The sequence below is a fragment of the Geotrypetes seraphini genome, chromosome 15, assembly GCF_902459505.1.
Source record: "Geotrypetes seraphini chromosome 15, aGeoSer1.1, whole genome shotgun sequence".
In the NCBI taxonomy this organism is placed as follows: Eukaryota; Metazoa; Chordata; class Amphibia; order Gymnophiona; family Dermophiidae; genus Geotrypetes; species Geotrypetes seraphini.
This window is the reverse complement of record NC_047098.1, coordinates 34504120-34530232: the sequence shown is the minus strand read 5'-3', so window position 1 is coordinate 34530232 and position 26113 is coordinate 34504120. Positions and strand designations below refer to the sequence as shown.

General features: G+C 42.6%; 1 protein-coding gene across 1 annotated transcript in view; it reads left to right on the top strand.

Moving 5' to 3' along the window:
- Window positions 1-15908: 15908 nt before the first annotated feature.
- GIT1 (GIT ArfGAP 1) overlaps window positions 15909-26113 on the top strand; it is a 134812-nt gene continuing 124607 nt past the window's right edge. The window contains 2 exon segments of the mRNA XM_033921261.1: window positions 15909-16378; window positions 17471-17538. Of these exon segments, the coding sequence (XP_033777152.1) occupies window positions 15924-16378; window positions 17471-17538 (523 nt within the window). The 5' untranslated portion in view covers window positions 15909-15923.

The following is a 26113-nucleotide window of genomic DNA, read 5'->3' as shown; positions in this document are numbered from 1 at the left end:
AGGTCGCACGAGGCATGGGAGTGCTTATCTTTGAAGCTTTAATTCTCACCAAAGAAAGGTCAGGTCCAAGATAAAACAGGATAGCTTCTGTAGCCAAAAAAACATGCTCTTTCAAATTATATTTAAAAAAACAAACAAAAAATCTACACATTAGAGATATTTGAATCTGAAAAATGAATTCGCCAGGATGGGAAAATTAATTCCCACAGGGACGGGGAAAAATGTGTTCCCGTGGCCTTTTTTTAAAATTCTTTATTAATTTTCAAATCAAATACAAAGTGCAAAGAATATACAATCAATTAGTACAGGAAACAGCACTAATAATACAAAGTACATTCCCCTCCCAGGGTGTGTGTGAAAATCAATTAGGAATTAACGGCTTATTCTATTAATCAGTTTTAACAAATTCAACTAATGGACCCCATGTTTCTTTAAATGTTTTATTATGTCCCCATTGTTCAGAATTCATTCTTTCATATCTATAATATTGACAAAGAGTTTCCCACCAAAAGTTGAAGTTCAATCTGTCCCAGGTCTTCCAATTTCTTGTCATTAACTGCATAGCTACCCCCGTCATAATAATAGAAACATAGAAACATAGAAAAAAGCAGCAGAAAAGGGCTATAGTCCACCAAGTCTGCCCATTCCAAGTATCCCCTCCCCTGAATTTACTCCCTTAAAGATCCCACGTGAGTATCCCATTTTCTCTTAAAATCCGTCACGCTGCTGGCCTTTATCACCTGGAGTGGGAGTCTGTTCCAAGTACTTCCCGGAGTCGCCATGAAACTTCCCTCCCCTGATTTTCAGCGGATGCCCTCTGGTGGTCGAGGGTCCCATGAGCCAGAAGATATCATCTTCTGACTCGATGCGTCCCGTGATATACTTATATGTTTCAATCATATCTCCCCGTTCTCTTCTTTCCTCAAGTGAGTACAGCCGCAATTTTTTTAATCTTCATACGTGAGATCCTTGAGCCCCAAGACCATCCTGGTGGCCGTTTGCTGAACTGACTCGATCCTCAGCACGTTCTTTCGGTAGTGTGGTCTCCAAAACTGAGCACAGTACTCCAAGTGAGGCCTCACCATGGCTCTGTACAACGGCATCATAACTTCATGCTTTGGTGAAGATCCTCACTCCTCCCTTGTTGCATATAAAGATTATACTGAATCATCCAATTAGAATTCTCTAGAAAATTCCAAATTTAAAAGCAGCTCTTGGAACAATGCAGTTGCCTCTTTCAGATGCAGGATCTACAAAGGACCTTAGAACCTGCTGGTTCACAGTTCCAGACACTCATTCCATATCTTGACTGCAGGCTCCAAAGTGTTAATGCACTTCCCCTGTCAGACTGCTACCACCAGGAACACGGAGGGAAAAAAAGCTGCACTGAACTCCATCCATGATTCTTCAGAGGCTTTGGGTGTCAACAAGGGGAGATTCCATCTACTAGCACAACAGAGAAATAACAGCACTCTACTATACAGAAAACTCAAAGCAGGCAAGCCAGCATTCATAATGGCAGTCTAAAACAGCTAACTTATTTCTTCCCATGAGAACAGCTTGATAGGAAGAACAAATGAAAAAAAAAAAAAAATAATGCAGAGCTCACAAGACTAAATCATGAGGCCTAAGATTCTGTAAAATGGAGCCATCTGCCTGCCTTGAAGACAGTGCCAGACAGAATGCTGAAATTTGGACACTTGTTCCTGGGACTAATACCACACATCTTTAACATCTGCAGTGCAGACATCACTGTCACAACACCGCACAGCCAGCAGCGCCTGGTTTCCCCTCCAAACCCTGCTCATCTTCTTGTCTCTCAGGAACAGAACCACAGTACTAGAAAACCAGTATCGCTGTCTGAACGGAATCATTTGTTCTGCAGTCAACCACCCAGCGGACATTCAGATAACACTCAGCAGCTGTCAACAAAATGTTACATGTTGTGAGTGAAGGAGTTATGGAACCCAAATATCCTTATCAGAGGAGGAGTTGTCAGTATAATGTGGTAGAGTAGGGAACTGAAGGAGCCAAAACCTTGACTGAAAAAGAAACAGAACAGGAGAGAATAAGAAGAGAAAAAGTTACAGAGAAAGGAGAGAGGTGGGAGAGAAAGATGCAGAGGAGGGGAAGGGAATGGCAGACATGAACTCAAATGCAATTTGTTTGCAGTAGCCATATGGTGACCAGTTGACTCGTAACCATGCTGAATTGCTGAGAACTTCTCTGTTGTTATCAATAGTATTAAATCAATCACTATCACAAGCTGGCAGGGTCATTTAACACATTTAGAACCTGCTTTCAATGATGTTTAAAGTACGTGAAAATATAGCTAAAAATATATATACAATTTGCTACATCAAAACTTCAGTTAAAACTCCTGTTTGGTTTTTGCTTTGTTTGGTTTTATTTATTTATAAACCGTTTTTTACAGAGTGGCTCCTGTGATGAAGGATGAGTCAGACTTGAACCTAGAACACAGCTTCCATAAAGTTATTATAAGAACAGAAGAATAGCCTTACTGGGTCAGACCAATGGTCCATCAAGCCTAGTAGCCCGTTCTCACGGTGGCCAATCCAGGTCCCTAGTACCTGGCCAAAACCCAAGGAGTAGCAATATTCCATGCTACCGATACAGGGTAAGCAGTGGCTTCACCCATGTCTTTCTCAATAATCGACTATGGACTTTTCCTCCAGGAACTTGTCCAAACCTTTCTCAAAACCAGCTACGCTATCCGCTCTTACCACATCCTCTAGCAACGCGTTCCACAGCTGGACACCTGGAATGCCCTCCCAGATGAGATTATTGCGGAATCGACCGTCCTAGGCTTCAAGAGCAAACTAGATGCATATCTCCTTAAGAGAGGCATGTAAGGATATGGTGGACTATAAATTACGACAGGTGTACACCTGGCAGGGCCTCCGCGTGTGCGGATCGCCGGACTTGATGGACCGAAGGTCTGATCCGGAGATGGCATTTCTTATGTTCTTATGTTAACTATTCTCTGAGTAAAAAAACATTTCCTCCTATTGGTTTTAAATGTGTTTCCCTGTAACTTCATCGAGTGTCCCCTAGTCTTTCTAATTTTTGATGGAGCGGAAGGTTTCATCGTATTGTCTACGATGATACCCAGATCCTTTTCTTGGGCGCTAATCCCCAAGGTGGACCCTAGCATCTGGTAACTGTGATTCAGGTTATTCTTCCCAACGTGCATCACTTTGTATTTGTTCACATTAAATTTTATCTGCCATTTGGACGCCCAGTCTTCCAATTTCTGCAATTTTTCACAATCCGCATTTGTTTTAACAACTTTGAACAGTTTAGTGTCATCTGCAAATTTAATCACCCCACTCGTCGTTCCAATTTCCAGATCATTTATAAATAAGTTAAATAGCACCAGTCCCAGTACAGACCACTGTTTACTCTCCTCCATTGAGAAAAAAGACCATTTAGCCCTACCCTCTGTTTTCTATCCGATAACCAATTCCAAATCCACAACTGAACTTTGCCACCTATCCCATGACACTAATTTTCTCAGGAGCCTCTCATGAGGAACTTTATCAAAAGCTTTCTGAAAATCTAGATACACTATATTAACCGGCTCACCTTTATTCACATGTTTATTTACACCTTCAAAGAAGTCAAGCAAATTGGTGAGGCAAGATCTCCCTCGGCTGAATCCATGCTGACTCATAAATAAATCATTGGCAAATATGTTTCATCCAATGTAACATATGAACAATCTTCTAACTAAAATTAATTCAATAATCCTATATGTTCAATACCACATCTAATATAATAAAAGCCTAAGTCGTGCATGCACACTCTTACCTGTGTACTCCCATTTTCCGTGCACTGTAGATCCCCGCAGGTAGGAGTGCGCATGTGCGCTTCCATGCATCTCTCTCTCCCAAGGCAGATTTTGGCTTCGGGCAGCGTGGAGGCTGTCTGCCGCAGCAGCTGTCAGCGGCTGCAGGCCACTGTGGCTGTCGGCGGCTACAGGCTGTGGCGGCATGAGGTGGCTGTCGGCGGAGGGCAGACTGCTGGACAGGCAGAAGAGACGGGGGGTAGAAAAAGGAAGGGAGGCCTACTGCTGGATGGGGGAGCAGGAAAGAGGTGCTAGGGGGGAAGAAAAAAGAAGGAAGGCCTACTGCTGGACGAGGGAGCAGGAAAGAGGTGCTAGGGGGGAAGAAAAAGGAAGGAAGACCAGGGGAGCAGGAAAGAGATGCTGGACAGGGGAGAGATTAAAAAAAGGGAGAAGGGCTGCTGCTGGATAAGGGGAGCAGTGAAGGGGTGGTGGTGGACACAGGGAAGGTAAAAGGAAGGGAGAATGAGTGGACAGCCGAGGAGAAAGAAAGACAGAAATACAGAAGGAGAGGAGAAGAAGGAAAGAGAGAGAGAAAGAAATAAAGACAGACACACACATATATATTCTAGCACCCATTAATGTAAAGGGAAGAGATGGGGGGGGAGAAAAAGGAAGGAAAGCCTACTGCTGGATAGGGGGTAGGAAAGAGGTGCTGCTGGATAGGTGAGAGATTAAAAAAGGGAGAAGGGCTGCTGCTGGATAAGGGGAGCAGTGAAGGGGTGGTGGTGGACACAGAGAAGATAAAAGGAAGGGAGAATGGGTGGACAGCCAAGGAGAAAGAAAGACAGAAATACAGAAGGAGAGGAGAAGGAGAAAGAGAGAGAAAGAAATAAAGACAGACACACACACATATATTCTAGCACCCGTTAATGTAATGGGCTATAAGACTAGTAAAACCATAAAAGTCCATTAAAAATACGTATTGTGTCAATATTCAGACCTAGTAGTAAGCATCTGTTTTTAAACACTGGTTGCAGTGAATAAAGTTGTACAAAATCAGTTTTTACATCTCTGGCTGCTAAGGAAATTGAGGGGTTTACTTTTAGATGATAATTTCTGTGTCATTTTATGGGCAACATTTTTTCCTGTATTAGTTTATCGCAACTCTCTCTATATAATAATAATAATAACTTTATTTTTCTATACCGCCATAGTCATTCGACTTCTAGGCGGTTCACATCGAAAGAAGGCTGGACATTCAGCAAATTGGTCCAAAATAGCACATAGATCAGGGGTGGGTAACCTTTCTATAGAGAGGGCTGCATGAATGTCAGTACTATATCTGCTGGACTGCAACCTTATCTAATGTCAGAACTAGACATGCACAGAGCGCCATAGACTTTCAGTGATAAATAAGTAAATAAGTAGAAATGAACTAAAACGTTGGAAACACACTGGTAGAGTGGTTTTTCTGAAAATATTTGTTCAATACAATATTTCAAATGGCCAAAACTAATGACATTTTCTGTGCATACTTCCCATGCGCAGGCAGCATAAATTTAAATGGCGGGATGCAAGTTGCCCACCCTCTTCCTAGGTGATGACTTCTAATGTGGAACCTAACATCATGTTCACTATAATATGGGTTATTCTGCTCTCTGTGCGTCGCTTTGCGCTTATTCGCAGCAAATTGCATCTGCTATTTGGTTACCTAGTCTTTCTGCAATTTCTCACAATCTGCTCGCGATTTAACAACTTTGAAAAATTGTCATCCACCAATTTGATGATCTCACTCGTCGTTTCCATTTCCAGATCATTTATAAATATGTTAAAAGGCACCAGCCCTAGTACAAATTTTTGTGGTACTCTCCTCTGTTGTGAGAAATGGCCAGGTTACTCTGCTTTCTGTCTTTTAACCAGTTTCCAATCCCAGTGGCGTAGCAAGCGTAAGTGGCGCCTGGGGTGGCGATGCCCCTCCCCCGCCCGCTTCTCTTCCCCTCCCCCCCGCCACGCGTGTGTCCCCTTCCCATCCCCCATCCCTTAATTGTCCAGGCTCTCAAGAGCAACATCACAAACTTGCTGTCCGCGTCGTGTCGGCTGTCCCTCTAACGTCACTTCTTAAGCGTGGGGCCCGGAAGTGACATCAGAGAGGTGGCACTGAAGTGGGGAGCAAGTTCATAATGCTGCTCGCGGTGGTGAAGGGGATCTTAGGGGAGGATGGGTGCCTGCACCTTTACAAAGACTGCACCCGGGGCGGACCGCCCTCCCCTCCCCATTACTACGCCAGTACCCAGACTATACGTCAATGGCAGGCATAAGTTTGCGTGCTTAGATGCATCAAGTGACATGCATAGTTTATGGTATTCTGTACTGGGACACATGCCTATTCCCACTCATGCTCTTATACTTTTTTATTTTAATTGTTTTAGTATTAAATTTTACTGTATAATTATGATCTTGCTTGAAACTTTTGCCGTACTGACAGAACAGTGATGGTTCAAGAAGGAGCTTTGGGGCGCATTTAGGAGATAAGTTTGAAACAGCCGTATGGCACAGTTAAGCACTATGGCACTTGGAAGCTACCTTGGAAGCTAGGGCAATACCTATTTGTTTTTCCGATTATTAAGCCTTGTCGTTACAAGAGATTCTTTGATAAATTGCTTGGTTTTCAGGCAGGTAAAATGGATTCAGGGCTAAGTTCTATTATTTCTCAGGCCTATTCATACATGTTCTTTAGGAAGCTATTGAAAACTGATTTATTAAAAAAATTTGTAAACTGATGTTTCAGAATATTGATTGGAAATTTGCACACTGATTTTACAGTTCTACTTTTTAAGGAATATCTATCTATTTTCGTTAATGCATTTTATTCAATTATTCAATTATTGTATAATTTTAGTCATTTTTAGATCATACTTTTATTTACTGTTTGTATATTTTTAGTAATATAAGTGAACCGCCTAGAACTATGTGGTAGGGCGGTATATAAAAATAAAATTATTATTATTACTTATAGAAGAGTGTCTAGTGAACATAAGCACCTGGCAATGTGGCGGCATGTGTAAGTAAGTGACACCTACCTGTAGGGTGCCCCCCCTCCCCCAGATGAATATATGCTGTCCTTCAAGGAGGAAGAGACAGAGAATGAAGGAAACTTTGATTTTAATCATTTTGATTCACAACCATTTCCTCTTCACTCAGTTTCTTAACATATAAGAATAGACATGAGGTTATTAGTCATACAGAACAATTGCATTCATTTCACACACCAGCAAAATATTGCTGAAAATAATACAATGAAGGCTCCAATCATACATTGAGCAAGAACTACCTGATTTCAGGCTAGTTTCAGAAAAGGTCAAGGAACAAGAGACATTATTGCCAACTACAACAAAGCTTTTGACTGTGTGGATCACAATAAACTATGGAGAACTCTAGTGCAAATGGGAATACCCAAACACATAACTCAGCTGATAGAGAGCCTATATGAAAATCAAGAAGGTGCAGTGAGAACTGAATACGGCAACACTGATTGGTTTCCAATAAAACATGGTGTCAGGCAAGGACCTTATCTGTTCAACCTGTACAGAAGTGGTCTCAAACTCAAACCCTTTGCAGGGCCACATTTTGGATTTGTAGGTACTTGGAGGGCCTCAGAAAAAATAGTTAATGTCTTATTAAAGAAATGACAATTTTGCATGAGGTAAAACTCTTTATAGTTTATAAATCTTTCCTTTTGGCTAAGTCTTAATAATAATATTGTAATTTATAGCTAAAGAGACATATGATCAAGAAACTGTTTTATTTTACTTCTGTGATTATGATAAACGTACCAAGGGCCTCAAAAGAGTACCTGGCGGGCCGCATGTGGCCCCCGGGCCGCGAGTTTGAGACCACTGCTGTACAGTGAAATCATCTTCAGAAAAGCAAATTTGGAAGCAGACAGTGTCTGTTTCAAAGTTGGTGGCCGAAATATAAACAACCTGCACTATGCAGATGATGCAACGCTCATCACCAGCAGCAAAGAAGACATACTGTATCTACTGAGAAAAGTCAAAGCTGAAAGTCATAACATGGGATTAGAACTGAGCGTAAACAAGACGAAGATCATGAACATGGAAAATGATGAAGATTTTGAGCTTGAAGGCGATAGAATAGAAGTTGTAAAGGATTTCAGTCTTCTGGGCTCTTTTGTAAACAAAGAAGCATCTAGCAGGGAGTAAATACTCCGCAGCATAGCACTTGGTCACTCTTCAATGAAGGCTTTCAACAAAGTATTCAAAGACAAGGAGGTAACACTCGAAATGAAGATCAGATTTGTCCACGCACTCATTTTCTCAGTGGTCAGTTACGGATTCGAAAGCTGGACACTATGGAAACAAGATAGAAAGATTGACTCATTTGAGCTTTGGTGCTGGAGAAGGATTTTAGGCATGCCATAGACCGCCAGAAGAACTAACAAATCATTTCTGGAAGAGATGAAACCAGCTATGTCACTCGAAGCCCAAATGATGAAGGTATTACGACTGCCTTATTTTGGTCACACGATCAGAAGAGAGAGATAACTGGAGAAGGACATCATGTTTGGGAAGATCGAAGGAACCAGACGAAGAGGGCGACCTGCAATCAGATGGCTGGACACGTTGAAAACCACCATGGGGATGACGCTGGAGGACCTTTCCGGACTAGCACAAAACCAATTTCTTTTTAGATCTGCAATTCATCAAGTCACTAGGACTCGAGCATGAGTCAACAGCACCTAACAACAGCAGGAAACAAAGAACAGGAGGACAGATCATAAACTTCATATTAGCCCATTATCCTATTTATTACATCACTAGAGAGCCCAGCTGATAGATCTGAATTCATAAACTTTTTCTGTCAATCCCAAAAGTACACTACCTCGGCCCATTTTACAAATAATTGCATGTGATTTATTTTGCTTTGTAAATTGTACATAATATACTTATTACATCCAAATAATATATCATACTGCATTAAATTCTATTTAGAAACAATACTATATGCTATATCTAATGTATATTTATTTATGCTCTTCCAGGTCATCTGTAAATAGATTTAAGAATATAAGCAAGCCCTGCATCCAGTCTCTGGCAAAACAAGAAGACCCAATGTACCCTGCAGTATCCCAAGGAGTAGATCCATTCCTCAATGCTCACATTCAAGGATGAACAATGGTCTCGCACTTCATTTCTTGAAAGCAAAACCTAGACCCATGTACTGATTCAGATAACCTGTTGTTGGTTTTTTTAAGTACTGTAAATTGCATTGAACTTTACGGCGTTGCGGTATATACACTGATTATTATGATTATTAATGTCAATTATATCAAGTTTGCAAAATGAAGATGACTGAATTAGACAGGCTTGAAACATGTGAACTGTTACCTCATCATCAAGCCTCCAACACTATCGTTTTTTTTGTTCCAAGTTGGCTAATTAATTACCTTTTTTGGCTATATGTTAATCTTTCAATGAACAAAGATCAAAACACTAGACTGGATTCCTCTTGGACAGTTCCAAAACCTGTGCATTGCAGAATCTGATATCCATCCTTGTAACATCCATCAGATTTCAGTCACCCACTTTAGATATGGGGGTTTCACATCAGAAGAGAGCTGTGGAGGTGAGTCAAAGTAAGGGCTTTGGTGCAATCAGTAAGTTGCTTCCTATTGCACTCATGACCTGAGTTCAAATACCACACTAATATGGAATTTCTTTTAGGTAGCCAACTTTCTACTAATCATTTTTATAGTGTTACTAGATGTACACATTATATGCAAGGGAAAGGGATTGGGACTTGTATACTGTCTTTTTGTAGTTTTACAACCACACTAAAAGCAGTTTACATACAGGTACTTCAAGCATTTTCCCTACCTGGGGCAATGGGGGAGCAGCATTGGGTTTGAACCTACAACCTCAGGGTGCTGAGGCTGTGGCTCTAACCACTATGCTACACTCTCCTCCAATGCAATATCAGAAGTGAGCCAAGTATAGAACAATGAATGAAGCCATTGTGACATCACTGATGAAGTTGGCTCTTAAGCACTGATGGAATGAGGCATTATGACTTCAGGGAAAGGGACTTGTATACCACCTTTTTGTAGCTTTACAACCACACTCAAAGCAGTTTACATATAGGTACTTCAAGCATTTTCTCTATCTGTCCTGGTGGGCTCACAATCTATCTAATGTTCCTGGGGCAATGGGGGGGGGGGAATTAGGGAGCAGAGCAGGATTTGAACTCCCAACCTCAGGGTGCTGAGGCTGTAGCTCTAACCACTATGTCACACTTTCTCAGTCCCTAGTGAGCTCACAGTTTCAACTATTTTGTACCTGAAGCAATGGGAGGGTTAAGTGAGTTCCCCAGGGTCACAAGGAGTCACAGTGGGAACTGAGCCCAGATCACCAGGATCTCAATCTGCTGTACTAACCATTAGGCAACTCCTCCTTACTGGGCAACTGAGCCATCCGTACATTTTCAGATGACGATTTTAGTGCACTTTGCCGAATGGCATGAATTGGACCTCTTGGAAGCACTGCCGATGATTCAGCATTCAAACAAATGATCGTGGATTAGACTTACAAGTATTTTCCAATAGACAAGCAATGAATTTCATTAGGGGCTACATTTTGGACTAAATGGAGGTTAAGTATTAGTGTGACCTTAAGCAAGCAGGCCAATAGTGAACAAGTAAAATTTAGGGCAGATGTGCACATTAACTCCTAATTAGTGCCAGTTATCTGCAATAATTGATTTAGTGCCTAATTGACTAATTAGTTTATGCACGCATCTCCACTCTGCACCCAGAATACTATGGCCAATAATGCAGCAAAGAGGAGATAGTTGGCTCGTCCCTACTAGGAGCATCTATAGGATAAACACAGTATGGAACAGGGATAAGATAATCATAACACAGATAACTAGATCTATCAGGAAGTTAGTACTTCCAATATGAACATAGATCATGATACAGATGCTAAACGTGAATTGAAATAGTAGTAGTATGAATACAGTACACAATACTAAATATGGATGTATATATTTATATGTGTGTATAAGATGGTATAATATGAATAAATATATGATATATTTTATATAGGTATGTACAAACAGGTAGATTGATTATATATGGAAATAAGAAAGAGGACTGATTATGATTTTATTTATTTTTAATATTCATATATAGCACTTATAGCCTAAGTAGTTTACATTCAAGTACTCAAGCATTTTCCCCTATATGTCCTGGTGGACTCACACTCTATCTAATGTACCTGGGGCAATGGTTGACATGTCCCAGGGCACAAGGAGCAACATGGGATTTGAACCCACAACCTCAGGGTGCTAAGGCTGTAGTTCTAACCACTGGGCTACACATAGGGCTGTATTGAAAACCAACTCAGAAAAAAGCACAAGTGTTGATTATGGTTTCAGAATGTCTGTATTGAAACCATCCCAGGAAACGCAAGCTCATATATTGTAACGCCATTGTAGAAGCTCATGTATTGTAACACCATCACAAAGCTCATATAAACCATTCTGAATTGACTCCCCCAGTCATTAGCAGCAGTATAGAAGCTTTCAATAAACAAACAAACAACCTATACAGAATCTGGGGGTATTTGGAATGTCTCTGAGCCTCACAGTCCAAGGAAATGTGTGGTGCTTTGAGCGTTTTAAGACAATGTTTGCAGCACTGGTGTTGCAGGCCCTCCATTATTTTAGTGGTCCTTCTCCGAACCCCTCATTGTCCTTATGGGGTTTGTCCTCCATGACAGAATACAGGGAAAGAGAAAGGGGAGGGGGCTTGATATACACTTCCCCCTCCCCATTCGCGGTTTCGGCAATCGCGATTTCACATATTTGCGATTTTGGGGGGAGGGGGAAAAAAAGAAAAAAAAACACAGTTTAGCCTTCCCCCCGGCGTCCAGGCCTTACCTGGTGGTCTAGCGGGCTTTCGGGGCAGGAGCGATCTTCCTACACTCCTGCCCCGTGTAGATCACCAATAGGAAATGGCTGTGGGGAGTTCCCGTTGTAGTCTCGAGAGACTACGGGAACTCACGGCAGCTATTTCCTATTGGCGATCTGCACGGGGCAGGAGCATAGGAAGATCGCTTCTGCCCCGAAAGCCCGCTAGGCCACTAGGTAAGGCCGGGATGCCAGGAGGGAGGCGGGGGTAGGTAAGAGCCGGACCAGAAGATATTTGCGGTATTTCACCATTCGCGGTCCGGCTTTGCCCCTATCCCCCGCGAATCCGGAGGGAGAAGTGTACTGCCTTTTAGTGCTTACTATCCAAGCAATTTACATATTATATATAGATTCTTAATTGTATCTGGGGCAGCAAAGGGTGAAATAATGCTCAAAGTGTGGACAGGGCTGGTGCAATCACAAGGAGCAGACCGGCCAATATAGAGAGTGCAATTTGTTTGAACTAGCACCCGACATGGCCACCTTTTGGCCAAAGGCTGTGTCAGGGGTAAAGCTAACTGGGAACCAAATCCAACTTGTCCCGTCTAGTGTTTATACTCCAAAAAGCACTACAGAGCACTTCTACTCTTGCAAGAGGAAATGCTGCTGCTCTGAGTAGAAGGTGCTCTATATTTGCAGAGAATGACATGGTGGCAAAATTCATCACCGTTCCTGTCCCCATGGATAACCTCAGTCCTTCCACACCAGCATTCTTCAATGCAAGGCTTGAGGGTCAGTGGTTCTGCCCATTCATACTCTGATTCTTCCCTCTTTCCTTAAAGAATGACATGGGGATGTTTTCCTGTGGTTATCTGCGAGGATGGGGATGGTGCTTTTTGGATTATAAATACTAGGACAAGATGGTTTTAGTTCCCTTTTAGCTTTACTGCTGATGCAGCCTTTGGATGAATGGGCGCTTATTTGAATAAATTGCAGTCTCTAGATTGATTGGTCAGCTCCCTCTGTTGGGATTTTGCTTATTTGCAGATCATCACCTCTTTTAATATCAGGGTTCGTGAGAAGACATTAGGTGCCATAGATCAACCCTCAGCTTTGTGTCCCCTCCTCAGAGATTGTAAGCTCTTCGAGCAGGGACTGTCTCTTGTATGTTTAATGTACAGCACTGTGTGCATCTGGTAGCACTAAAGAAATAATAAATAATAATAGCAGTGGCCACCTTTTCAGGCCCCTAACCGCTGTCCATCCCCTTAGATTTTTATAATCACGATCATCCCCAACGTAAAACTGGACTTTACAGTTTAAAATATCAGGCAGGTAAATGGACTAGACACGGGGGAAGCCACTGCTTGCTTTGTATTGGTAGCAAGGAATGTTGCTACTCTATGGGGTTCCGGAATCTTGCTATTCTTTAGGATTCTGAATGGAATATTGCTAGTCCTTAGGTTTTGGCCAGGTACTAGTGACCTGGATTGGCCACCATGAAAACGGGCTACTGGGCTTGATGGACCATTGGTCCGACCCAGAAAGGCAATTCTTATGTTCTTATGTGAGCCATGTATAGGACAATTAAGCCATTGTAACATCACTGATGAGGTTGGCTCTGCGGCACTGTGGAATGAGGTATTATGACATCACAATCTCAGCTCTGGAATGTTGCTCTCATTGGGGTTCCGGAATCTTGCTATTCTTTGAGATGCTGGAATGTGGCTACCCCTTGGGTTTTGGCCAGGTACTAGGGACCTGGATTGGCCACCGTGAGAACGGGCTACTGGGCTTGATGGGACCATTGGTCTGACCCAATAAGGCTATTCTTCTGTTCTTACCCTGCAGATAAAACAACTCTCTGATGGTGCTTTGAGTCCGTGTGACTGTTAAGATCTGTTGTTTTCCTTTGATTGCAGCTGCTCTTTGTCACTCTTTAGAAGTTGCCAAACTAATGACCTCCACAAGGACAATATTACCTCCTTTTTCAACCAAACCTTCTGCTGTTTAAGAGCTGTTACACGGTATTCACTGGAGTACTGTTCAGTATTTATCAATCATAGTGCTGCAGAGAGAAACCAAAGTCTGGCACTTTTATTTCTATTTAACTGTACCCTGCATACAAATCAACATATATGCAAGCAAAGGGAATTGTAGGATCTGCAATTCTCTTTCCTGTCCTTTGTGTCCACGTTTTGTTTTTGGAATAAGTCCCCAAGCATGTATGAAAATTATGTTAGCTCACGAAGAGACTCACCTATAGAATTACTACATCACAGCAACCTTTAATATAATTACATACACCAGGACTTTGTAATAGGAAAAGATGAAAGTTCTTCAAGATTAACAAAATGAGTCTTTCTTGCAAGGCCAGGATCATAAATATCGTCAAGCACAGTTCCCACGGCTGAGTTTCATCCAGGGTTGCCAACTGGCTCTGGATTCTTAGGCTTATCCAGTCCATAGTTTACCTTATCTCATGCAAAGATTTGCAATTCTAATTTCCCTAGTGCATTTCCTACAAAAAGCAAGACTACAAATCCCTATGCGCACTTGGTTAAGCCCTTAACTGGATCAGCCAGGTCTGGCCTAACCATAAGACAAGCCTAGGACAGCAGTTTATAGAGGGCAGCAAAAAGTAGTTGCAAAGTGAAACACATCCCGACAACCACAGAAAGAACAATGAGCACCTATGTTTACCTGTAAAACAAAGTTTAATATATGAAAGGATTTACTGAAGCCTTTATAATCTGAAAGAATCAATCAGCATGGCTTGTTATGCATAGCTAAGTAGGCTAGCAGCAGTAATGGATACAGTACAAAGAGCAGAGATATAATTCAGAAAGACAGTAAATATTTAGTACAAAATAAACCTTGGAAAGAGCAGAACAATTTGACAGCAATTCAGCAACCAAAGACACCAGGTTTGTAAACATTTGTAACTTTTGGAATAGGCAGCTGTCTTGTCTGATTATGCTTTAGTTGTAATTGATGTTTTTATATTTGTTTATTGTAAGCCACTAATACAAGGGTAGGGAACTCTGGTCCTCGAGAGCCGTATTCTAGTCAAGCTTTCAGGATTTCCCCAATGAATATGCATGTGATCTATTTCCATGCACTGCTTTCAATGCATATTCATTGAGGAAATCCTGAAAACCCGACTGGAATACAGCTCTCAAGGACCGGAGTTCCCTACCCCTGCTACATGGTATATAAATAAAACAAAAGTATGATATCCAATTTTTTTTTTTTTAGAATTGTTGTAGAATGATCATGATTGCTGAGTTTAATTAGCAACAGGGGGGGGGGTCATATATATTTTGTGGTATCCTCTCTTTTTCCTCAATTCAAGCTTGACCAGGGATCTCAAAGTCCCTCCTTGAGGGCCGCAATCCAGTCAGGTTTTCAGGATTTCCCCAATGAATATGCATGAGATCTATGTGCATGCACTGCTTTCAATGCATATTCATTGCGGAAATCCTGAAAACCCGACTGGATTGCGGCCCTCAAGGAGGGACTTTGAGACCCCTGAGCTTGACTGTAGCAATGATAGGGCCAGAAAGGTTTGACTAGACAGTGATTCCCAACCCTGTCCTGGAGGAACACCAAGCCAATCGGGTTTTCAGGCTAGCCCTAATGAATATGCATGAGAGAGATTTGCATATGATGGAAGTGATAGGCATGCAAATTTGCTTCATGCATATTCATTAGGGCTAGCCTGAAAACCCAATTGGCCTGGTGTTCCTCCAGGACAGGGTTGGGAACCACACTAGCAATCAGCACGGCAACATCCTGGCATTCTTATAATAATATCAGAAGGCAGGAAGTAAGGAATGCAGAAATAAAAATTCTGCCCCCCCCTCCCCCCCGAGGTGAAATACAGTATTACCAGGGGCGAGTGGGAGAGAATATCGACATAAAAAAAAATGGGCACACCGTTTTAAAAGGTACCTAAACGTAAAGGAGATGTCAACAGCAGGAAAGATCTAAGGCAGGGGGAGGCAGAGCCGGAGCCAGGTCAGGTTTTCAGGATCTCCACCATGAATATTCAGGAGATAGATTTGCATCTCAAGGAGGCAGTGCATGCAGATCCATCTCCTACATATTCATGGTGGAGATCCTGAAAACCTGACCTGGCTCCGGCTCTCGAGGACCGGAATTGCCTACCCCTGATCTAAGGCCTATGGAAATCAGAGGAAAAGCGTGGGGCTGGTTCGCGGGCATCTTGCAGCGGATTTTCCCAAGCCGAAACATCTGCCTCTGTCCCTTTAAGCCGCCGCAGCACCCCCCCCCTTTCCTCCCTGCCATTTCCTTTTCCCAGCCCCGGGGGGGAGAGAGGTTGGATGGTGGATGGGGCCCCTCCCTGCGCACGGGCAGGACTTTGATCGGCTTCCTGCAGCCCGCAGGAAAGACGGCGCTCCGGGAAGCGGCTGAGAGGTGCCGGATCTCCGAGCCGTGCAGGGCGGGGAGCTCGGAGGAGCGCGATCGGCTCCCGAGAGGGAAGCGCCGCGGTGGTGGTTTCCGGCTTTGCCGCAGCCAGACGAGCCACCCTGGCCCAGAAGGTGCTGCCCTGCTCTCCCCTGAGGATGTCCCGGAAGGTGCACCGGAGCGAGGTGTGTGCGGACTGCAGCGCCCCAGGTAAGAGAGGGCCTGCTGGCGAGCGGGGAGGGGGCTCGGCCCTCCCCCTTCCCTTTGTGTTGCCTGGCTCCTACGTCAGCTGGAGTCCGGATCAATGATGGGCAACGTCTGATTGTCCTGTCTTTTTCCATAATGTACGTACTTTGCGTGCATGTTTCACGGGAGAGATGCCCTGCGCGAATTCTTGGGATTTGCAATGCGTTGTGCTGGATTTGGCCACCGTTGGGAAGCACTGGCTCAGCAATAGAGCAATTGTTCTGGACCATATGCCGCAGGGGCCACATGCTTTTGGAACACTCCCTACGCCCAGGGGTTTATTTTCTAGTCTGGACAGAAGGGCCCATGCAATAAAAAGCACTAGGCAAAGCTTTAATGCACAATTTTGTGGAGTGTTGTATAACACCCCCCCCCCCCAACACGTTAACCATATGAAAAGTCTGGTGCACAGAATATTTAAATCCATGATAATAAGACTATTGGCTATACAGCGCAAATGTGTGCAGCTGCACAGAAGACTGAACACAACAGCAGGCCTTTAAACCTAGATATGAGGCAGGGCCAGCTCATCCATTGAATCAGGTGAGGCTCTGGCCCTGAGCTCACTTCCAGGGTTTCACCTGGTCCAAAATGTTCTTCCCTTCTCTTTCCAGCTCTGGCATTGCTCCTTCTGCTCTCCCTCCTCCGTCTCCCACGGCCCTCTAAATATTACCTTGCCAGTAGTAGCAGCATGCCCAGCAAGCTGCTTTCGGCCAGCCCTAGGTCTTCCTTCTGTCACATCCCGCCTGCAATTTCCTGTTGGCAGAATGCGGCAGAGGGAAGACCCAGGGCTGGCGGAAAGCAGCCTGCTTTGCATGGTGGTAAGCAAGGTAATGCTCAGAGGGCTGAGAGAGGAGAGGGAGCAATGCCAGACTAGGGGCTGAAGAGAGAAGGAGTGGAAGCTTAAGCTTTGGGGATGGGGGTGCCGCCATTGAAGTTGGGGCTCAGGGCACCATAACCTTTTGAGCCGGCCCTGGTATAAGGAGGCGTAAAAGATTCGTTTGGATTTCATGCCAATTTTTTCTCTTGGTTGCATAATGATCTGCCATTCTTTAGGACCCATGGGAGGAATGCTGGCACAAAGAGTGCAAGTGTCAGACTGGGAGACATCGATGTACCCACAGGTCAGCACATAACAAATGGATTAGAGACCCGAGTTGCATGTACTGGAATGGTCTGCACATAAATATTGGTTGTGTAAAAATTTTATGCCTAGAATAGCATTCTGGCACATACAGATGTGTGTGCATACCAGTTTGCACACAAGATATAGCTCTTGCACAGACCTGTGTGCAGGGCCGGATTTAGATGAAAAGAGGCCCTAGGCTATTCCACTTATGAGGCCCTTTCACCTCCCATTTTTAAGTTTGTAAATTACATGAGAGATAATAAAATACATCATTACTGTGATATATAAATAAAAAAAAGTCGAAAACACTTATTTGGACATTTATTCTCAGCACCATATATAGTTCAGTGTTTTAGTGTTCACTGTTTTTAGAATAGTGTAATTTTAATTTTGCTAACAATTTGAATGTAGGCCCCTCTTGATCTTGAGGCCCTAGGCTGAAGCCTAGTTAGCCTAAAGGAAAATCCGGCCCTGCCTGTGTGCATCATTCGGTGCATTCTCCCAAGTTTGTGCACATTTTTTGCTTGGGGACGATTTACATATTATTTGGTTACTGCATTGGCATTAATTACGCTTGCATTAGGAAGCTTTCTCATAAGTGTTAGCACATGTTTGTAATGTGACGTTTCTACAGAAAACAATATAAATAGATCTCTGAGTAGCCTCAGCGCAGTGGTAATGAGAACTACGACAGACTTGTAGTATAGATCACAGAAAGTAGTAGCAACAGATAAGGCGGAGAGAGAACAAGCATTTTCCCAGTCGTGTGCCAATCCAGTCCTTACATTTATATCTAATCTAATCTTCTATTTCTGCGTCACTCTTACCTAGGTAGGCTCAAGGCGACTTGGAGGGAGGTGAGGAAGGAGAAGGGGGAGGAGGGGTGGGAGAAGAGAAGAGGGAGGAGAGGATACAGGTGATTAAGTGTCAAATAGATGAGTTTTCAGTTTTTTCTGGAATATGGTGTAGTTCTGGTCATTTCAATAAGGTCATTCCAAGTTTTTACGCCTAAAAAAGTGAGCATGGAGTAGAAAACACGTCTGTATTGCAGATTTTTTGTGGAAGGGAGATTTAGAAGTATTCTGTTGAGGTTTTGCAGGAAGTAGACCATGCCTTGGAGAAGAATTGGATCCCCAGATACTGGGGCTTGACCCGGTTTACATTTTGTTATAAAGCAAGGAACAACAGGACAGAAAAGGAGTCCAAATTTATTGCCACTCGTAATACTAATTTAGACTAATTATGTGCTCATCTAAAGCCTGCTGAAAGAGAAGAGTTTTCAGGGATTTCCTAAATAAATGAAGAGAAGTAACAGATCGGATTTCATAAGAGAGTGTAGTCCAAATAGTTGCAAAAATGTATGTAAAAGAACCGGAAATATATCCCATGGTCTTAACACCTCTGACAGAAGGAAATGAGAGTTTCAGTGTTTGAGATAATCTTGATCCAGGTCGTAGGGAATTAAATACCAACCAACAGTGTAAAATTACCATGTATAATTTAAAAAATTATACTAGCACATTTGAATTCAATTCTAAAATGAACGGGCAACCAATGAAGTGCCCTCAACAAAGGTGAGACGTGTTCAAACTTTCTTTTTCCAATAATCAGTTTGCCCACCGTATTTTGGACGTGCAGTTCAAAGCAGTGGCACAACTATTTTGGCGTCCAAGAAGACTGGCATAACCTTCCCTTTTACAACCCTGGCATCAAATACTAGACTTCCTGAAAGGTTCAGGTAATCTATAAGGACCTTACTAGGGACTTGACTTACAAAGGTGGTCTCCATTAGGCAAGGAAAGTAGGGAAAGCTTTTTGTAAATCCACCTTGACGGCTGTTTGGATTGGTAAAAGTCCTCATAATTGACTCCTTGGGAAATTAGAGTCATGGGATAGGAGGACACAGCCTATTGTGGATTGCAAACTGGATAAAAGACAGTAAACATGGAGTAAGATGGGTCCCTATTGGTGCCACAAATATCTGTACTGAGACCTGTGCAGTTTTTAATGTACAGTAAAACCTTGGATTGCAAGTAATTTGGTTTGCAAGTGTTTTGCAAGACAAGCAAAACATTTGATTAAATTTTAACTTGATATACAAGCAAGGCCTTGCAATACAAGTACATACAGTATACACACTTCGCAACTGAGCTGATGGTTATTCTCTCTCTGATGCTGCGGGGAGTGTAGTGACTGTTCTAAACGAGCAAAGTCTTGCAATACAAGGACATAATTTTGGGGTTGTGGAATGAATCGTCTGAGTTTCCATTATTCCCTATGGGGAAATTCACTTTGATATACGAGTGCTTTGGTTACAAGCATGCTTCTGGAACGAATTATACTCGCAAACCAAGGTCTGACTGTATTCATAAATGATCTGGAGATAGGAATTGTAAGTGAGGTGATTCACATTTGTAGATGACACAAAATTGAAGCTGTTAAGTTGACTGAGGATTCTGAGATTTGCAGAAGGATCTGGAAAGACTGGACATCTGAATGGAAGATAAAAATGAATGTGGGCAAGTGCAGTGATGCAAACAGGGAAAAATAATCCCAGCCACTGGGACAAAATGCCGGGTTCTATGTTAGAAATTAACAGCCCAAGAAGCAGTTTTTGGAGTCAATCTGGATAATTTAAATTTTTTAGCCCAGTGTGTTATAGCTGCTAAAAAATAAAATTGAATAAGCACATAGCAACATGATAGCAGATAAAGGCCAAATGGCACATCCAGTCTGTCCATCTGCAGTAACCATTATCTCTTCCTCTCCCTAAGAGATCCCACGCCTTCTTGAATTCAGACATAGTCTCTGTCTCCACCACCTCTTCCGGGAGACTGTTCCATGCATCTACCACCCTTTCTGTAAAAAAGTACTTTTATTTCCTTAGATTACTCCTGAGCCTATCACCTCTTAACTTCATCCTATGCCCTCTCATTCCAGAGCTTCCTTTGAAATAAAAGAGACGCGACTCATGTAGGTATTTAAACGTCGTTATCATATCTCCCCTTTTCTGCCTTTCCTCTAAAGTGTACATATTGAGATCTTTAAGTCTGTCTCTATATGCCTTATGACGAAGACCACTCGCCATTTTGGTAGCCTTCTGGACCGACTCCATCCTTTTTATATCTTTTTGAAGGCCTACAGAATTGTACACAATATTCTAAATGAGGACTTGCCAAAGTCTAATACAGAGTAGAGAGTTGCGCGGGGACAGAAATCCCACCCATCCCTGCCCGTCCCCGCCAGGATCCTCTCCGTCCCCACCCATCCCCGCAAGGAATTACCTCCATCCCCGCCTGTCCCCATAAAAAGCAGCAATTACTTCTAACAGGATCATCAATTCCACAGTTTCTTTTGTGTTTGTGCTGCTGTTTTCCTTGTAGAATCTCTTTGGTGGAACCCTTTTTTTGTTTTCTGTTCAGGTAATTAACTTATAAACCCCCTCTTTTACTAAGGCTGACGTGTCCATTATATTTTATGGACAAACCCTGCTTCCAAAGCCTTCCATCCCCGTGGGAGTCCCATTGGCCAGAGGGGGGTCCCTGTGGGAGTCCCATGGGTTAGGGGGGGATTCCCGTGATCCCCGTTCCCGTGCAGACCTCTAAGACCTCTTTTTCCTACTGGCCATACCTCTCACAACCTAGCATCCTTCTAGCTTTCGCCGCCACCTTAAGATCATCACATACAATCACACCCAAGGCCCGCTCTTCTGTTGTACACACAAGTTCTTCACCCCTTAAACTGTACCTTTCCTTCTGATTATTTGAAATGAGAAGAACTAAACTGAGAATGTCATTATGCCAAAAAAAAAAAAAAATACAGAAAAGGGCAACCAGAAAGAGAAATGGGCTGGAACAATTCCTGTATAAAGGAAGGCAAAAGAAAATTAGAGCTGTTTGGCTGAGGAGCCATGTGAGAGAGGTCTAAAAAATTCCTGAGCGGAATGAAACATAAATATGAATCGATTGTTCATTCTTTCAAAAAGTACAAAGATGAGGGAGTGACACCATGAAGTTACAAGTTTTTAAGAGAAATGTTTTTTTTTTAATGTCTGAATTGAGGTTTTCAGCAGTTAACTCTTTGGGCTCCTTTTATCAAGCCGCGCTAGTGGGGTTAGCGCGCGCAACTTTTAATCACGCGCTAACCCCTGCGCTGGCCAAAAAACTACCGCCTGCTCAAGGCAGGCATTAGCGGCTAGCACGGCCGGCAGTTTAATGCGCGCTATTACGTGCGTTAAACCGCTAGCATGGCTTGATAAAAGGAGCCCTTTGTGATTTGTATGATAAATAATGTCTCTTGCTGAGTTAAGATAAACTACAGCTAAGAGTCTATTTAAACGGTGTTTGTCTGTCTGTTGTATCTGTAATTTTTTTTTTAAATAAATAAATAGTGCATTTAGTAACCCACAAGCTTCTCCATGTGGGTGATCCATCTTTTTCATTATCCGTCACTATTCCTTACCCCCCCTTGCTGTTCTTTGCATTCATTGGATGCTCAATAATTAGTTTTGCCTCTTCCAAAGGAGCATTCCACGAGACAACCCTCTCTATCTCGTCATCTCTTTTATTTATTTATTTCCCTTCAAGAGCAACATATATTGATTCACCCTTTGTCCTGTGTGTCTATTGTAATTTAGATTATAAGCTCTTTCAATCAGGGACCGTCTCTTGCGTGTTTAATGTATAGCGCTGCGTAGGGTTACACCACATTTTGCATCTGGAAAAAGATGACACGTGACCCTGCCCCATTCCGCTCCCCAGCCCTACGCCAACCTTGTCTCTTCAGGCCGAGTCTGGATGTCGCCCGCATGCATGCGACGTCACTGCATTGCATCCGCAGATGCACTCCGCACTCGGCCCTGATCGCAACAGCTTTTCAAAACCTGGACAAAGTGCCAGGTTTTGAAAACACGCCCGGACAGTCCTCTAAAAAGAGGACATGTTCAGGTAAATCCGGACAGCTGGTAACCCTAGCGCTGCATGCATCTGGTAGCACTATAGAAATAATAAATAGAAGTAGTAGTAGTAAGTTCTGCTTATTTCTTTTTGGCTCCAAAGTTATGGAACAATCTCCTCCCCCCCCCCCTAATTGATTTAGAATTCTCCTTCCCAAAATTTGAAGTTTTACCTAAAATCCACTTATTTCAGACTGGCATTTGGTGTGCAGCAGGATTGACGCAATGGTGGAACCCAATCACTTTTATTAGCTTGTTTACTTTTTCCAAAAATACTAGGACTAGGGGGCATGCGATAGTAGATTTCAAACAAACCGGAGAAAATATTTCTTTACACAACATGTAATTAAACTCTAGAATTTGTTGCCAGAGAATGTGCTGAAATCAGGTAGCGGGGTTTAAAAAAGGTTTGGATAAATTCCTAAAAGGGAAGTCCGTAGGCCATTATTGAGATGTGCTTATTCCTAGGATATGAGCATAAAATCTGTTTTACTACTTGGGATCTAGCTAGGTTGGCCACTGTTGGAAACAATCAAGCCACTGTGACATCACTGATGAGGTTGGCTCTTAGGCATTGGTGGAATGAGGCATTATGACATCACAATCTCACCTATAGAATATTGCTACTTTTTGAGTTTCTGCCAGGTACTTGGGACTGCCACTGTTAGAAACAGGGTACTGGGCTTGATGGACCTTTGGCAATTCTTATGTTCTTAACTTCTGTATTTCATTTCTTGTTGGTGACTTTTTTTGACTGGTTATATTAAATGAATGTTCACTATCCTATCTTAAATGGAATTCCTTTCTTTTATATTTTATTTTTTTTTGTAAACCACTGTGACCTTTTACTAGATATGGCGGTATATCAAGCTTCTATGAATAAATATAGACATACATTTAAAACGAACAGAAGAAAATATTTTTCATGAATTGTTAAGGTGGACATAGGGAAAGTCGCTGCTTATCTCTGGGGGTAGAATCTTGCTACTTTTGGGATCCTGCCAGATGCTTGTGACCTGGATTGGTCACTCGTGGAACCAGAATACTTGGTTTGATGGACCATTGGTCTTACCCAGCACGGTTATATTCATGTACTTTATAGACCCCTGGTACAATTGCAGTTTGTATAATGCACAGTTCTAGTTGCCCTGTTTCAGAACTAGAAAGGTTTCAGCTGTGAGGGTGAATGATTGGGTGGAAGCAGGCTATGAGTGAATATGGATGAACGTAAGAATAGCCTTAATGGGTCAGTCAGACCAATGGTCCATCTAGTCCAGTATCCTGCTTTACGGAGGCCAATCCAAGTCACAAGTATCTGGCAAAAACCCCAAATAGTAGCAGTATTTAATGCCACCGATCTTCCCTCCCCCCCTCCCCCCCAGCTTTCCTCTTTGTGGTATGGGGAACGTAGGGCTGCCAACTGGCTTCATGGTTTACCCCAGTGCATGCATGGACTTGTAGTTCTGTATTTTCTTAGGGGAATGAAAACTATAAACCTGTGCATGCATTGGATTAAAACCAGAAATAAATTAACCTGCTCTGAAAATCTGGATACAGTTGATGACTGTACTTCCCTTAAACAAGGCCTCCCCTGTAAATCTTCTGCAGCTGTCCTGGAGCTGGTCTTCTCTATCCCACATGCAACCATGACTTCATGGAATAGGTGCAAAGCCCACAAAAGCTGGAAGTAGGTAAACCTAGGAGCAGGAGTCAAGGGGATACAAGGAAGGGAGGCTCTGATGGGTTTCAGGATAAGAGGTGAAGCTGTGAGGTATGTGAGCTGCCTAGATTTTTCTTTTGGTTGTTTCACCCTCCAATAAGAGCTTCTGGGGGTTTTTTTGGACCTCGGCTTCTTGCATCAGAGTTAAAAAAAAAATTTCTTGTCCATCATTTAGCTTGTTTTATGTAGAATTCCATCGGTGCACATAGCACTGTAGAAGACAAGAGAATTAAAAATAGTTGTGCACTCCTCTTCAATCCTGATGTCACTTCTTGCTCTATATGCAAAGGTTGTTTTATGACCAGATAATTGGGGCCAGCCTAACCAGACCCTGGGCAAGTCACTTAATCCCTCTATTGCCCCAGGTACATTAGATAAATTGTGAACCCGCCGGGAGAGAAGGGGGAAAATGCTTGAGTACTTTAATAAATTCATGTAAACCGTTCTGAGCTCCCTTGGGAGAACGGTATAGAAAATGGAATGAATAAATAAATAAACTAGGCAAGACTAGGAGGTTGCCTGGGGTGGCAGCAAAGAGCAATTTTCAGACTTTCAGAAATAGCCCTTATATCTACATAATGCTGTACACTAGGAGCTGCCTGTTTGCATAAAAAAACAGCAGAAAGAGACTGGCCATCACCCAAACACAGAAGCTTCCTCTGGCTGTATGTACTCCTTTAAAATCTAACCAGTGCTCTGTTGTTGTACAGCTCTGTGTACACTGCTTCAGTAATACTTATTTTCAGGGCTATGGAGTCAGAGCTGGATGCAATTTTGGGTGGAGTTGGAGTCAGTAAAAATGAACAAACTCTTGACACCAGCTTGAAAATAAAAACTTAGATTTACCATATACTGTATTATATATTCTATCAATTTTATATATTTATTAGTATAAAATTTATTTGCATACATATATATATCTTTGTCCTAGATCTAAAGCCTAATATCAGTAGGAGCTGGCCAGTTGAAGGTTTGGTATATCGACTCCATAGCCCTGCTACTGTAAGGGTACTGGGTCCCTTAGGTGACCCTTTAAACCAGTGGTCTCAAACTCGTGGCCTGCCAGGTACTATTTTGAAGCCCTTGCTATGTTTATCATAATCACAAAAGTAATAGAAAACAGTTTCTTGATCATTTGTCTCTTTAGCTATAAATTACAATATTATTATTAAGATTTAGCCAAAAGGAAAGATTTATAAACTATGATGAGTTTTACCTCATGCAAAATTGTCATTTCTTTAATAAGACATTAACTATTTTTTTCCGAGGCCCTCCCAGTACCTACAAATCCAAAATGTGGCCCTGCAAAGGGGTTGAGTTTGAGACCACTTACGGTTAGGAGTAGCCTACTGGTTAGTGCAGTGGCCTGAAAACCAGGGGAATCTGGTTTGATTCCCACTGCAGCTCCTTGTGACTCTGGGCAAGTCACTTAACCCTCGATTGCCTTGAGGTTCAAAATAAGTCCTCTATAATATGTAAACCTCTTTGAGTGAACCCACAGAAAATCAGTATTAAGTCCTCCCTCTCCCACCTAGTTAACCTGCAGGTTCCTAATTTGCCCCTCCCCAAGATTCTGATTGAACTCAACAGTGTGGAGGTAAGGGGACAATGGCAGAAGGGAGGATTCAGGTAGTTGACGGGAGAGGTCTTCCTCCCCCTTATCGCCTTTGTGCATCCTTATGGTGAATCCAGCCCTGGCAGAGTGAGTTTTGACGTACAAAATCATTTACTTTTTTCAGTTCTTTAGACATCCTTGTCTAGAAGTAAGAGAGAGGTAAAACTAATTCTCCCATTGGTTTCTGGTTGTACAGGGCAGAGTTCTCAACTGAGTCCTCAGGACATACTTAGCCAGTCAAGTTTTCAGGATACCCACAATGAATATGCAAGAGATATGTT